The sequence below is a fragment of the Clytia hemisphaerica genome, unplaced genomic scaffold (assembly GCF_902728285.1).
Source record: "Clytia hemisphaerica strain Z4C2 unplaced genomic scaffold, Clytia hemisphaerica genome assembly, whole genome shotgun sequence".
NCBI lineage: Eukaryota > Metazoa > Cnidaria > Hydrozoa > Leptothecata > Clytiidae > Clytia > Clytia hemisphaerica.
The window spans coordinates 192,841-209,108 of NW_027103247.1; the positions used below are offsets into that span (position 1 = coordinate 192,841).

A 16,268-nucleotide genomic window follows, 5' to 3' on the forward strand; every position below is an offset into this window, starting at 1 on the left:
TTTGAACACTGGACTTTCCTTTTTCCTTTCGGTTTTCATTAAAACAGTAGCAGTTGCTTCATCTACCTTTTTATCCGCTACTTTTTCTTCACAGGGAGTTTCTTGTGAGGCTGACGGTTCAACAAGCCATGTCACAACAGTCAACGGGTTGTCTTCCAGACCTTTTGCAAACTCTATTGCCACTCTCTAAAAATTGAAATAATGCGAACTGATGTTAGTAATACTCTTTCTCGAAAGTTTGACGTGCATTCTTCCTTTTTCGAAAGAAAACGTCTCACTAACTGATCATTTGTCATGGAATTATTGTTATAAAAGTAACATATCAAGGGTGACAAAACATTAAAGGTTTCTTTTTACATAAGTGTTTCCGTCTCATATCAGGCACATATTTCATACCAGGACAGTGTCTGCCTATTGTTACATTATGCTGATATAAAAAATTTGTTTTTTCCCTCTTTATGATCAATCTTGCTCCACATCCGTGTCAATTCAACGTGAAAAGCTTGTGAATTAAAATTGATGAGTAAGCAAACGATATCACTCTTATTTAAAAACAAAACCTTTAAAAAATCTAGGTAGGATTTTCTGGTGATTATGCTTACCGCGTGTGAAGGTTTAGCATATTCGATAATTGCTAGTCCATTCTTTTTGACTGAAATGACCACTGCAGTTACAACGCCAAACTAAAACATATCAAAAGAGGGAATGTAAAATTCAAAAAACCTTTTTGATAAGGTCATGCACATGTAGATACACTTTACTCTAGGAAAACAACAAATGAGCCCAACTACGTTAGTTAAGATTTTGTTTGACTGTTAATTTATGTGTTTTGAACAGCAACGATCCCAAAATGCACAGCGCGCGTATGTTTCAAGAGACAGCAACTATAATCTTCAAACCTGTTGAAATATTTCTTTGAGGATATTTTCGTCATATCCACCATTATCATGGTCAGTTTTCTTCGCTTTCCATTTCACCTGCACAAAGAGAACAATGAAGAATTTCAGTCTACAATAAGTGCCGAAATATATTATTACAATTTTGGGCATTTTAACGTTTTTCTAAATTCATAATTCGGGCAAGAATGACAATTTTAGAAACCGGATATTTCGATTTGAGAGGGATATATTCGCTATATTCTTAGCCTAGTCGGACCATTCATAAGCTTTTGGATCCTCAGATCCTAAGCTCGTAAAACAGAGAATTTTATCTGGCGCAATCAGTGAACCTCAAAAAGCTGATAATACGTAGGGAGCGAGGTTGAAATGGCCCTGGCAAATAACATTGAGTTGCTGTTTCCAATACCTTGAGTTTGGGTAAGAGATCTTCATTTGTTGTCGTCGCTTTGTTTTTTGCATCTTCTTTCAGCTGTTTTTCGATGATTTCTTGTTGTTCTTTTAGAAGTCGTGAACCTTCTTCTCGTAAACGTTTGATCTGAAAAAGTAAAAAGAAGTATGGAATATGATTTAAAACGAAGTCATGTCTAGGACAGCGAAAACCTGTGTTTAGGTGACCCCCAGAATCTAGGAGCTTAAAGTGATATAACTTATGCTAATAGGGGTTCAGTCCACAGATTTCTTTATGTCGTGCTTTTAGCTTTTCAAAGAAAAATAAATAAATATCGCAAAAAATATTGCTGCTATTGTTTTCGAAAATATGCGAAACTTCTAAGCGCTGAAATTCTATTGTAATATCACGTAAACTAGGTACTAGGATTTCGTACCTAACCTCGGCAACCTTTTCAGCCAAAGTACGACATCTAGCCCTTCTGGCTTTATAAATCTATGGTTTAGTCCCCACATGTAGTTTGAATAAATCTTGAAGCCTATATTAGTAGACCCAGCTGGGCCACTCCCCCTCCCCCCTCACAGTTAGGCTGCGCGCATCTACGAAATTGATTTTGATATAAGGAGTGCGTATCGTGTATCAAATTCCCGTCCGAGAGGGAGGACTATCATGTTCGGTATTCAACAAGTTCCCTCGAGGGGTGATTCTAAAAAGCAGCAAGGGAAAAAATCTGGAAAGATTTTAGTATAATAATGCAAGCTAAGGGAAATTTTATGATAATTTGTGCTCTATTGTGCCTTAAAATCCGTTTTGCGAAAGATAGGGGTGAAGAAATTGGCAATCGAGGGCATCCTCAGCGGACTTTCCCACAAAGGCAACCCTCCCCCCCAAAAAAAATATCGCCACTGGAGCCCTCTGGTTCCCTGCAACCATCCAAACTACTGTTTAAATGATTACAGCTAGTGCAGAGAATGAGCTCTAACTGATTAGACTAAGAAACATGGGGATCTTTTTTTTTTTTTTTTTTTTTTTTTTTTATAGCAATATATTTCGCAGGTCTATAGACCTCTATGAAACAGAACTTATGATTTTACATTTTATAAAGTTTTTTCTCCCATTCTTTTATCAAACGCTCTTTGAAGACTTGTAAGGATGGTGCTTCAACAATAACTTCTTCTAGATCATTCCAAGGTTTTACACTTCTGTAAAAAAGAGAGTTACTTTGGTAGCCTCTCATACCGTCATTAGCAAAGTTCCTTTGAAGCTCGTAGTCGTGCTGCCGTCGTGGTCGTGTTCGAGGAGTAAATTTCTCTGATCTTATAGACTCGTCATAAATGTGGAGGTTCTTGAAAACTTCCACCATATCACCAACTTGCCGCCTGGTCTTTAGGCTAGGTAGATTGATGAGTCGTAGCCGATCTTCGTATGAGTAGTTTCTATAGCAACTAACTAGCCTTGTAGCTCTTCGTTGGACGCCCTCGATTGCATTGATATGTTTGATTAGCCTTGGAGACCATACTACATGTGCATATTCCAAATGGGGTCTGACAAATGCAATGAAAAGCGTTCGAAACATATCTGGTGAGAGAAATTCGAAGCTCCTGCTAATCAAGCCAACGATAGAGTTAGCTTTCTTGATTTTACTGAATATATGGGCTTCAAAGGTCAGGTCACTATCGATTATCACTCCTAGATCTTTTTCTTGGTCAACATGTTCTAGAACAGATCCTGCTATGGTATAGGGATGGGCATATTTGATGTTCCAAAATTTACCCAGTGTTAAAACATGACACTTGTTCGGATGAAATTCTAAAAGTCAGTCCTTTGACCATTTTTCCATGGCATCAATGTCTTCCTGTAGCCTGAGCGCATCTTCGGTGTTGTTAATTTCTTCCACCAGTTTTGTATCGTCAGCAAACAGGAACATTTCTGCTTTCGTAGCCTCTGGTAAATCATTGATGTACAAAACAAAAAGTAGTGGACCAAGTACACTTCCTTGTGGAACTCCACTCAAATCTTAAGAAATTTTGCAGCGCAGACGATTTGCGAAAATTCCTTTCGATAAATAAAATAGTTCTTAAAAGAATGACCACCACCAAAGTTACAGTAATACCAAAGCTTTCATAGGTAAATACACGCTTTTTTTACGAACGTACTTGTCAAAAAATTAAGAATGTGCTAAGAATATCACGATTATTGAATGTGGAAACTAAACATGAAATACCATTTGAAGCAAGCATTTTCACCCGGGGGGAGGGCACTTAGGCCAAAATAGGTACGGGGACGTGCCGCTGGTCAGGGTACCTTTTTCAGTGTTGCAGAATTACTGACAGGGTATCTAAAATTGCAAAATCCTGATCTGACAGGGGCGCAATTTCATGATGTGTGTCTGACAGGGTCTGTTTTTGCATGTAGAATTCTTTTGCAAATCGTTTTGACGCGGCGGTGAGCAGACCCCTGCGAGGGGCAAACAGCTTTTTGAAATTAATTATCGCACGGCCAACACAGGCGCTTTGCTGCTGTTGTCTCGCACCACACGCCCACCATTGCGCCCTCTTAAAGGGATCGAGGCTAATTTCAAAGATACCTCTATGGAACTATTTAGAATAAATGTTCAGCTAAATAGTGGTACTAACAACGTTGTTTCCAGATTTTGATTCAGATTTTTTATTTCAACTGTTATGTTTTGTTTCTTCCCATATCGTTGAGACATTCCGCTGTAGGCTTAGAACAGCTGTAGAACAGAACAATACTCTCGACTCTTCTTTATTAGTCTCATTGACATCCTCTCGTCCTCTTTGTAAAATCGTCGTTTTAAAGCTTATGCTTGCAAAATAGTCCTTTCAAACCTAGACTTCATCAGTTCTGATTTTGAGAACCTTACCGTAGGATCACATAAGATTCCGATTCCTGCTATAACATTCCACTTGCCACTTGAAAACAGATGATAGTTAGTTCCGACTAGTTAAAAACAATGAAACAAGTTGGCCGATTATAAAAATAATCAAAACAATACTTCTTTTTTTGCGTTTTATGATTTGCCAGCTTGGATTAATTATTCACTTTTTCTGCCGGTATGCCCGGGAAAACTAGTGGAATGATCCCGGAAAAGAGCTCGTAATGCTAGAGCGGGAATCGGAATCTTATGTGATCCTACGGTAATCCTGGAAACAGATATCTGAAACTTATCTACGTTCATTATTACATTTTTTGAAACTTTAGCGTTCTATTTGTTCTTGTACATCTATGAGCTTTGAAACACATTTTGTGGAAGTAGAGAGTGATGATTTTGAATAATATTAAAGATATGTTTACTTTGTAATTTCATAACTCTCGTCGTCGATTCTTTTGGTCGGTTTTCCAGGTATTGAGGTTTAATGTTTATGCAATGCTGTAGTTTTTTAGCCTGGAAATGTTGATATCACGTTATACTTTACAAAAAATGCGAAAAACGTGTATAAAGAGTAGGTTTTTAACATAGAATCTGACAGGGTAGGTTTTTCATCGAATTTTTCTTCTGACAGGGTCACAGGGTCTATTTTTCATCAAATTTCATTTCTGACAAGATCGACTTTTGAAACTCCAGCGGCACGTCCCCGTCGGTCGTCAAGGTCAGTGCCCCCCCCGGGCATTTTCAACTGTAAATTGCCAACTTTCCCCTATTTTTAGGTCAAATACAGTGTGTGTCTTGCGCGATGAGATCAGAATTTATTTTGAGGTTATGTTAAGACATAAAATATATTCAACTATTGAATTATCATACTTTAGATGAAATGAGAATGTTTGAATTATTTATAAACGCTCAAATAGTCATTCTTCGTATAAATTTATATGAAGAACGAATTATATTCAACCTATTATATGGTTGCTGAGATAAACACGGATTAAGTCGATTAAGAAATGAATATATGCAGGAAGAGAAAAGGTGGGTGATACATTTTGTCTGAACTTAATAACTGACCTGAAAGTAAATCTAAAACGAAAATGGCTTCAGCGAATATTGGATTACAAACAAAATATCCGACACAACAACAGAAGAACGGTTTCAAACAACAACTCTTACGCGAGAAATCTACAACATGTTTACATAATTTATTTCATCAAAAGTTTTCAAGAAATCCTGTGACATTGTATCAAGAGTTGTCACAGACAAAACACAAGAAAGAGTTGGATAAATTGAAAAAGAAAGGAGTACTGAAAAACGACCAGTACGATCAAGTCTTTCCACAATCTCAGCAAACAGATTCAACACAATTCGATATCACTTTGCTTTTTCTTTTGATACGAACATTATGTGGTCACAAGGTACCTTCCAACGGTTGGGATAAAGAACCAGATGTCAACGATATTGATGACATTGCAAATGCTCTTCGATTAAAACTCGAAAGGAATCGAATGCAGCATGGTCAATTATCCATTTCGACAGTAGAATATCGAAAGTCCTTTAGATACCTGGAAAAAACATTACTGGCTTTAGGTTGTCCACAAAACGAACTGAATGACTTGTTACCATTATTTGAATATGACCTTCCACCAGCAAACAAAAACTTTATCGGGAGACAAAACAAATTGGGTGAAATTTATAAACATTTGAATGTTAACAACAAATCTAATGTGGTAATTTCTGGTATCCCAGGTGTCGGTAAAAGTGAACTTGCAAAACAATATTACGTCATCAATAAAACTAATTACGATCACGTGATTTGGGTTAATGTCGATAACATCGAAGACACATTCACGAACATCGCATCTATCCTCCGATTTCACGACAAAACCAACGTCAAAATCATTGTGAACCTTCTGAAGACATACTTTACGAATGAAAGAGTGCTTTACATTTACGATAACTGCACTGATATTGATCAATTGACCAATTACTTGGACCTCTCTCAACACAATATCGTCACAACACAAATAAAACATTGGGGACAAGGATTTGAAGTCGTTCCATTGGAGAACTGGGCTCAACCAATGGCAATCCAGTTTTTAAAAGACCATCTACCCACACCTAACATCCAGGATATAAGGAAACTGACAGACGAATTAGAATGTCATCCATTAGGGCTTCAACATGCGGTGGCAACAATGCGTCAAACTGGAATGTCTGTGGCTGAATACCTTACAGATCTCCAAGAAGATAAAGGTGATGTTTTGTCTCAAAGGGTTGCTCTTGGCTTGGGAATTAACACTTCAGTACTGGCTTCTTTCTTAAAAACTATCAAGAGAATAGAGAAAGACAATCCAGAAGCCATTGAACTTCTATCGGTTGTCGGTATTCTAGACGGTACTTGCATGAAAGAAGAGTTTCTTGAAAGATGTTATAAACGGAAGAGAGAATATAACAAGGTCAAACTAATTTTGACTAACTATTCCATCGTTGAAAGAAACGAAAGGATCGTCGAGTTCAGTCACAAAAAAGTGAATTATTTGACTATTCATTCGTTGTACCAAGAGGCTATCAAAATTTATATAATACAGAAAAATCGGAAAAGACATACTATCCAAAAGCTTATTGCAATGGCAGGGAAAAACCTTACGATTCAACATGATTGTAATGAAGAAAAACTTCTTTGGTACAATCAAATCATGTTCATTTATAAGCAACCGTGTTATCGGGATACTTTGCTGCAAATCTTATCCGATGATTTCTTTGTCGTTGAAATTATGATGAGAATGCTCCAGGTTTTTTCAAAAGACAGGTTTTATATTTCAAGATATATTTATAATTTCAAGAAAAATGATCAATCTCATCCAGTGCCTTATCTTATCGAACTGTATTTTCTGCATGAGAAGCTTGTGGATAACGAACAAGCTCAATATATACTGTCAGCACTGGACAGTTTGGAAATGAGGATTCTTATCCATGTTCGATCATCAAAGGCTAAATACAGTTTATTGGATTTGCTGTACAGAAATCGTGAATTTTTTTCAACAAAAAGCAACCATAGCTTTAATGAAATAGTTTTGATGGACAATGAGCATTGGCAGAAAGCTTTGGAATATATTAAGAAAAAAATGTCAACATCAAGAGAAACATTTTTGGCAAGCATTTGTTACAAAGAGTTGAGGGAGTATGATAAAGCATTGGAATTACTCTTCAAAATACCAGAGTATGATGATAATACTACATATGGAACCAATAGCAAGGTTCAAATTGCCTGCTGTATGATCTTGAAAGGAAAAGTCAAAGAAGGTCTTGAAGTTATCGAATCAATGGATTTATCAAGTTCGTATAAATCATTACGTGACATTGGCCGAGCTCTTTATGACGTCAATTTGCTTGAACAGAGTAAAGGCTATTTCAAGAAATGGCTTAAACCACGCTGCGACCATTATGATCTGGATGCTTTTTGCAAAATGATCATCTTGCAGAGTACTACTACGGGAACTACCACTAATGAACTGATAATTGCATTGCTCAAATTAGATCTTTCTGTGCTTTCACCTTATGTATTTTGTCGTCCAAGTCGGGCGAAACTGTTAATTTATTGTCATTTGATTGACCAAAACAAAGTCGAAGAAGCGAGGGAGTATTTACAAACTGAAGTATCACCAGAAATAGATAACCAAGTATACACCGGGAATTTATTTCGTGAAACTTTAATGCTTGCTGAATATTGGGAGAAAAATGAAGAATTTAGAAAAGCATTGATTTTGTATCGAATGATTAAAAGTTTCGAAGGCAAAATTTGTAACCATGAGAACATCATTGAAGACGTTGATGCAGATATTTTTAAAAATGCAGAAATCAAAATAAACAATCTGTTACTTGCTATTGCTTTTTGATTCGTTGTTTAATATTTTTCCATGCACTAAATCTAAGTTTTCAGCAGCTACCAACTTGCTCATTCTATCATGTTTTTCAAATATTCTATAAGATTCCAAATAGTAGAGGGTCTGAATAAAAGGACGGGTTCCGAAATTTCTTCAAATTATAATAAACGGGGAGACCTGATTACCGGAGGGTCCGAAATTGTACCTCTAAAAACCCAATAACAAGGTAATTATAGACTAAAACCAGGCTAATTAAACCAGTTCAGCTTTTAATAGCTGAAAACATTTTAGAAATAAATAAGCGGGGGATATGAGATGAAATAAAACAAATAGCATCGGGACTCCGAAAATTCGGTAGCTTTACTTTTTGACCTGATAGTTAAAGGTTTTGTTTTTGAATAAGATGGTTGTTCTTCAACTTTGATTCTCAAGTCTTTTCACATTGAATTGACACGGAAGTGGAGCAAAATTGGTCAGAATGAGGAAAAGAAAAACAATTTTTGCTTATATCAGCATAATATAACAATAGCAAGACACTGTCCTGATATGAAATATGTGTCTGATATGAAACGGAAACACTTATGTAAAAATAAAACCTTTTAATCAATAATTGCATTTTGAAAGTATCTTTATAAATGATCAATTATGAATTAGCTGCACTTTTAGTATTATATTTTATTTGGGAATACAAAATTACTAATTGTACTGAAATTTATCTTTAATTTATCTGTTTTCTTTGAGTTAACTGTAGATAAAATAAAATCTTTCAGAAAAATAATCCTAAACTTTGTTTGTTATCAAAAGTGTTGGCAAATCCACATTAACTTTATGTGTCTTGTTGTATTAAAACTAGCACTGTTAATTTTCATATTTTCAATCTGAGTTTTTCTTTTTAAAACATCTCGAGAAGTCATAATTTCTAGGATTGCATTAATAAAAAAAGTTTAATAAATAAAAAGTTTTTATTTGTTCATTTTTGAGACAGTAAACCAAAATTGTTGAGTACACGTTTTTTTTTTATTAGAACACCTAAAATTTGGCTGAGCCTGGATGTGCTTATTTTTTTTAGCAATTTTCAGCCTAAAATGTTCTTAAACGCGTTCTTAATTTTTCGGACTACTTTAAATCGACAACATCATGCAAAATAAAGAGCACTTAAAGTTGGTAAAATTTGCACAATATTTGACTCTCGATTTTAGAAAATCCATCACTAAGTTTGGTTAAAACTGCTTGAAAAGAGGAAAAAATTGTAGTTTCTTGTCATTTTTTCCAAACTGAGGCTGGGCATGTTCTTACGATGTTCTTAATTTTTCGACGAATTTCAGCCTAAATGTTCTTATAAACTGGGTTCTAATAAAGAAAAAAACGTGTACTCATTTACCCATGAGAAATTCTTGTTAAATTTCAATGTTAAATCAATAGCATGTTGAACATGATTATTGTTCCCAGTTAAGTTCAGTAAGTTATTTCTTGACAGGTTACATGGTTTCTTACAAAGTTTTTTCGACATACACAGCATTACTTCATCCAGCGTTTTCTATTTAATTTTTCCATCAATTTACCACAATCGATAAGCTCCATCATCATGGAATTCTCTACACCCCAGATGTAGGACGAGGCAAGGGTAAATTAGTAGTATCAACTGGGGCTAAAAATTATTATTTATCATGTATTTTCTACACCTCAGAGGTAGAATGAGGCAAGGGCTTGTTTAGTGGTATCAACCGAGGCAAGAGTTAAGTGACTGGGTCATTATGGCAGCTTGGCTGTCATAGCATAAAGTCGAAAATACCCCATTTATGGCATAATTGTAATTTCATCAATTTATTTCAACAATTCTTTTAGCACAAGTTGCCCAAGACCTATCTTCTCGCGTTGATGATCCACAGCTTAAAGAGCTTGCCACTGGAATCGGAGATATCCTGACGAACGCTCGTGCGGAGAGTATATACAAATATAGCTGCTACTTCAAAAGATTGGAAAGATGGTGTGCGACTTTTGAAGAGATCCAACCTTATCCAGCTAAAGACTTTTACTTCGTTTTATTTATCATCAGTTTTATCTAGTTAGACGTATCAAACCCTGGACGTATCTTTCCAAGAAGCCGTTTTTCTACGCCGTGAAACATTTCCATAATGTCGCTTCGAAGTAAAAAGGATCTGCCATAGGAAAAAGTCGAAGAAAGAACCAATCACCAGTCAGATGATATTCGCAAGATCTTTCAATTGGTCAAGGGAGATCAGGCTAGCCTAGTTGATCTGAGGAACTTTGCCGTTATCATTTTATCATACACTGGTTTTCTACAGTATGACGAGGTTTCGAATCTAATTTTCTAATTTGAGACATATATGAAAATATTCATAGAAAAATCGAAAACTGATCCACATCGTGAAGATACCTGGGTGTTTATTGTCAAGTTGGACAGTTAAGTTGTCCAGCAAGACACTACAAAGATTCACTGACACTGCAAGCGTATCTATCCCGTGCAACATCTTTCTTTAAGAAAAAGGGTATTCATAAATAGAGAAAGAATAAAGGCTACTCTTGTCTCCCGAATAGACGGGAGGCGGGGTCCGAATAAGCAGGGGGGGGGTAAGAAAATTTTCTAAAATCTAATAAGCAGGGGGATGGAATAAGAGGGGGGGGGAGGTAATTTGAAAACAGAATTTTTTTTAACTGATATCAATTTTAACAACAAAAAATAAATTTTAATAAAGGAACACGTAAAATAAGAACCAATACCAACAAAAAGGAAAATCTTAACAAATTTAAGGTGTATCTTCACTGTAATGAAATAGCGGGGGGGGGTCTTAATAAGAGCGGGGGGATGGATTTTTTTCTCTTAACAATTAGCAGGGGGACGTCTATTCGGGAGACAAGAGTAGGTCCGTTGTCTTGTCTTATATCAAGAGAATATATCTCGATGAAAAACCTTTTGGACTCCACGGCCTAAGGAGGGGTGGAGCTACAGAAGCTGCTAACCAGGGAGTTAATGATAGGCTTTTTCAGAAACATGGCAGGTGGAAAACCACTGGTGTGAAAAATAGATATGTTCAAGAAGATGAAAATGTCTTTTGAAAGTTTCCTTAGGGATGGGCCTCTGATACACACGTACCTCTCTCTCTGTGACAAGTTACAGGTTATCTAGACGACCATACTATGTTTTATATATTAGGTATATCAAGAGAAAAGAAAAAGAAGTGAAATAATAAATAAGGTTATTTTCGTTTGAGTTTACGAATTAGAAAATAAATGAATTTATATTTATTCCTTCGGCGCTTTTTGTCAAGTGATACTTAGTATAACGGCGGAAAGAATATCGAGATTAGTCACACGTCGATAGATTTCTTTCAGATTTTCTCATTCACCTGCCCTTTTTGAATCACTACAGTATATGGCCCCCAAAACGGAGACGGCCCCTATAACGTAGGTCGTCATTAAAATGAGGATTCTGACCTGTAGATTTATCAGAATTAGACGATTTTTATTTATTTTGAAAGAATGATGGTCATATTTAAAAAATGAGAATGCTTTTGAATTGAATTGAATTGAATTGGTTGGTTGGTTGGATTGGATGGTTTAAGGCAGCTTCAACAGGCTTCAAAATAACATATTTGCGTCTAAAGGAAATATTTCAACAACAAAATTAGATAAAATTAGCATATAATTCACTATAGCTCCCTGGATAGTGAAAATAAGTTATTAAAATAGGGTATAGGAAACTTTCTACACCTAATGCCTTTCAGAAAATGCAGATACATCTGTGACTTTAGAGGATGGGTAAATATATATAGCATCTTTAAGGTCAACCAGTATTTTGGGTCCTAGAATCAGCATTGATAAAACCGAAAATTCTAAACATGGGTAACAGCAAAAATCTTGAAATTCCGTTCCTACCAGCTTGACTTGATAGTTTATAACAAAAAATTAACATTATATATAAAAACTTTCGCTGAATCAGCAAATACGGCAAAATCTGTCATTTTTTTTGCAAAATGTAGGAGAAAAATACTATTAAAGCTTAATATTTTCAGTTTCAGTTAAGCTGTTTTTCTAAAACTTTCACAGCATATTCCATACATGAATGGAACTATTTTCAAAAGAGATTGGTTTTCAGAAACTTGATTAAGACGTTGTTCAATCAAAATTGTCATTATGAAAATTTCTAAATTTTCAGTTTGGACTTTGCAATATCAAAAATCTTGAAATATTTTATAAAAATCATAAATTTTACATCCATCGGGTCGCAAATTTAAGGGAAAATACAAATATGTTCATAGTTTCTCCCCCTATTACCTCTGGGCTTCATAATTTGATTTTAACTACACCGACGTTTTGGGGGCCCCAAACGTGCGTTTTGACAACCAGGGGTATACTGTAAAAATTTTATCAAACAAATTTATGCCCAAAACCCTCTAAATCACATTTCAAAACTATGGTCAAAATTTTGTATTCATATCTTAAAGATATCTCGAGAAATCGCTAAAATCGCAAACCTCCGTTTTGGGGGCCATTTGAAAAAAGCTACCTATCTTTCAGCGATTGAAATATTGTTGAAATTGAAAATTTTGAAAAAGAACTTCTGGGAAATAAAGTAGAGATGTTAAAGTTTTTAATGCAGCAAAAATTTTTGTAAAACGTCTTTTCCTCTAATAGATTTCAGAGAAATTTTAAATTTGATCGACGTTTTGGGGGCCACATACTGTATAGTACTTATTTTTGTTAACTTGGTGTTATGTTAGTTTGTCTATGTTTACAAATTTCTTTTTCGTACTCTTGTTGTCTAGACGACCATACTTTATTTTATATACTAGGTATATAAAAAGAAAAGAAGAAGAAGTAAAATAATATAAAAGGTTATTTTCGTTGAGTCTACGAATTAGAAAATAAGTCGTAAAATTGTCGGTTTGCTGAGAAACGGAAAAAAAGACTGGGGCGATATGCTAAGCTTCACTTTCTATTATAGCGATCATAGGGAAAAAATGGAAAAGGCCCGCGCAACGACCCCTTTGTTATTCCTTTATATCGTTGCTGGGAAACATGAATTAAGAAATAAACCTGAATAAACAGATGCAATAAGAGAAAAAAGTGGGTGATATATTTTGTCTGAACCTATAACTTCTTTAGTAAAAACTTCTTTTAAGAAGTAGCAGTTTTTAGCAGTAATGTGATAAGATCTAGTAAACTAAAGGATCGATCAATGCTTCAGATATCATAATTATAATGAACTGATATCCTGCTTATGTTACTTATGTACTTAAAGAAAATAATTCAGATACAAACGTTCTCAAGGAGGTCAAGATGGTGACCTGAAAGTTAAATCTGAAACGAAAATGGCTTCAGCGAATATTGGATTACAAACAAAATATCCGACACAACAACAGAAGAACGGTTTCAAACAGCGAACCTTACGTGAGAAATCTACAATATGTTTACGTAATTTATTTCACAAAAGGTTTTCAATAAATCCAATGGCATTGTATCAAGAATTGTCACAGACCAAACACAAGAATAAATTGGATAAATTGAAAAAGAGAGGAGTGTTGAAAAACGACCAATACGATCTAGTCTTTCCACCATCTCAGCAAACAGATCCAACACAATTTGATATCACTTTGCTTTTTCTTTTGATACGAACATTATGTGGTCACAAGGCACCTTCCAATGGTTGGGATAATGAACCAGATGTCAATGATATTGATGACATTGCAAATGCTCTTCGATTGAAACTCGAAAGAAATCGAATGCAGCATGGTCCAGTACCCATTTTGACATTAGAATATCGAAAGTCCTTTAGATACCTGGAAAAACCATTACTGGCTTTAGGATGTCCTCAAAACAAACTGAATGACTTGTTACCGTCTTTTGAATATGACCTTCCACCAGCAAACCAAAACTTTATCGGGAGACAAAACGAATTAGGCGAAATTTATCAACATCTGAATGTTAACAACAAATCTAATGTGGTGATTTCTGGTATCCCAGGTGTCGGTAAAAGTGAACTTGCAAAACAATATTACGTCATCAATAAAACTAATTACGATCACGTGATTTGGGTTAATGTCGATAACATCGAAGACACATTCACGAACATCGCCTCTATCCTCCAATTTCACGACAAAACCAACGTCAAAATCATTGTGAACCTTCTGAAGACATACTTTACGAATGAAAGAGTGCTTTACATTTACGATAACTGCACCGATGTTGACCAATTGTTCGATTACTTGGACCTCTCTCAACACAAAGTCATCACAACACAAATAAAACATTGGGGACAAGGATTTGAAGTCGTTCCATTGGAGAACTGGGCTCAACCAATAGCAATCCAGTTTTTAAAAGACCATCTACCCACACCTAACATCCAGGCTATAACGAAACTGACAGACGAATTAGAATGTCATCCATTAGGGCTTCAACATGCGGTGGCAACAATGCATCAAACTGGAATGTCTGTGGCTGAATACCTTACAGATCTCCAAGAAGATAAAGGTGATGTTTTGTCTCAAAGGGTTGCTCTTGGCTTGGGAATCAACACTTCAGTACTGGCTTCTTTCTCAAAAACAATCAAGAGAATTGAGAAAGACAATCCAGAAGCCATTGAACTTTTATCGGTTGCCGGTATTCTAGACGGTACTTGCATGAAAGAAGAGTTTCTTGAAAGATGTTACGAACGGAAGAGAGAATATAACAAAGTCAAACAAATTTTGACTAACTATTCCATTGTTGAAAGAAAAGAAAGGATCGTTGAGTTTAGTCATAAAAAAGTGAATTATTTGACTATTCATTCTTTGTACCAAGAGGCCATCAAAATTTATATAATACAGGAAAATCGGAAAAGACATGCTATTCAAAAGCTTATTGCAATGGCAGGGAAAAACCTTACGATTCAACATGATCGTAATGAAGAAAAACTTCTTTGGTATAATCAAATCATGTTCATTTATAAGCAACCGTGTTATCGGGATACTTTGCTGCAATTCTTATCCGATGATTTCTTTCTCGTTGAATTTATGATGGCAATGGTCAACTCAGTCGACAAGTTTTATATTTCAAGATATATTTATAATTTTAAGGAAAATGATCAATCTCATCCAGTGCCTTATCTTATTGAGCTGAATCTTCTGCCTAACATGTGTATTGAAAACGAACAAGCTCAATATATGCTGTCAGCACTGGGCAGTTTGGAAGTGAGGATTCTTATCAATGTTCCATCATCGTTGGCTAAAGATCGTTTATTGGATTCCCTGTGCGCCTATCGTGAAGTTCTTTCACCACAAAGTCATAAAAAAATCAACCATAGATTTAAGGAATTGGTTTTAATAGGAAATGGACATTGGAAGAAAGCTTTGGAATGTATGAAGAAAAAAATGTCAACATCAATAGAAACCTTTTTGGCAAGCATTTGTTACAAAGAGTTAGGAGAGTATGATAAAGCGTTGGAATTACTCTTCAAAATACCAGAGTTAGATGATAATAATTTATATGGAACCAATAGCAAGGTTCAAATTGCCTGCTGTATGATCTTGAAAGAAAAAGTCGAAGAAGGTCTTGATATTATCGAATCTTTGGATTTATCAAGTTCGTATGACTCATTTCGTGACATTGGCCGAGCTCTTTATGATGTCAATTTGCTTGAACAGAGTAAAGGCTATTTCAAGAAATGGCTTAAACCAGACTGCACACATAATGATTTGGATGCTTTTTGCAAAATGATCATCTTGCAGTGTACTACTACGGGGACTACCACTAGTGAACACATAGTCGCAACGCTCGAATTCTATCTTTCTGTGCTTTCACCTTATGTATTTTGTCGTCCAAGTCGGGTGAAACTGTTAATTTATTGTCGTTTGATTGACCAAAACAAAGTCGAAGAAGCAAGAGAGTATTTACAAACTGAAGTATCACCAGAAATAGATAACCAAAAATACACCGGGAATTTATTTCGTGAAACTTTAATGCTTGCTGAACATTGGGAGAAAAATGAAGAATTTAGAAAAGCATTGATTTTGTATCGAATGATCAAGAGTTTCGAAGGCAAAATTTGCAACCATGAGAACATCATTGAAGACATTGATGCAGGTATCTTCAAAAATGCAGAAGTCAAAATAAACAACTTAAATAAATAACTTGAATAAACTACTTGTTTTTGCCTTTGGATTTGTTATGGACATGTTTTTTAATTCTTACCAAAATGGACATTTTGG

At 35.4% G+C, this 16,268-nt stretch overlaps 1 protein-coding gene across 2 annotated transcripts in view; it reads right to left on the reverse strand.

Annotated features, from left to right (window-relative positions):
• LOC136815883 (dnaJ homolog subfamily C member 17-like) overlaps positions 1–16,268 on the reverse strand; it is a 52,059-nt gene that overhangs the window by 7,498 nt on the left and 28,293 nt on the right. For both annotated transcript variants that reach the window (XM_067072409.1, XM_067072362.1), the window contains exons 5-8: positions 1,306–1,434; positions 900–977; positions 603–683; positions 67–186 (exon numbers count right to left, since the gene is read on the reverse strand). In XM_067072409.1, coding sequence (XP_066928510.1) covers positions 67–186; positions 603–683; positions 900–977; positions 1,306–1,434 — 408 coding nt within the window. The remainder of the gene's footprint in view (positions 1–66; positions 187–602; positions 684–899; positions 978–1,305; positions 1,435–16,268) is intronic.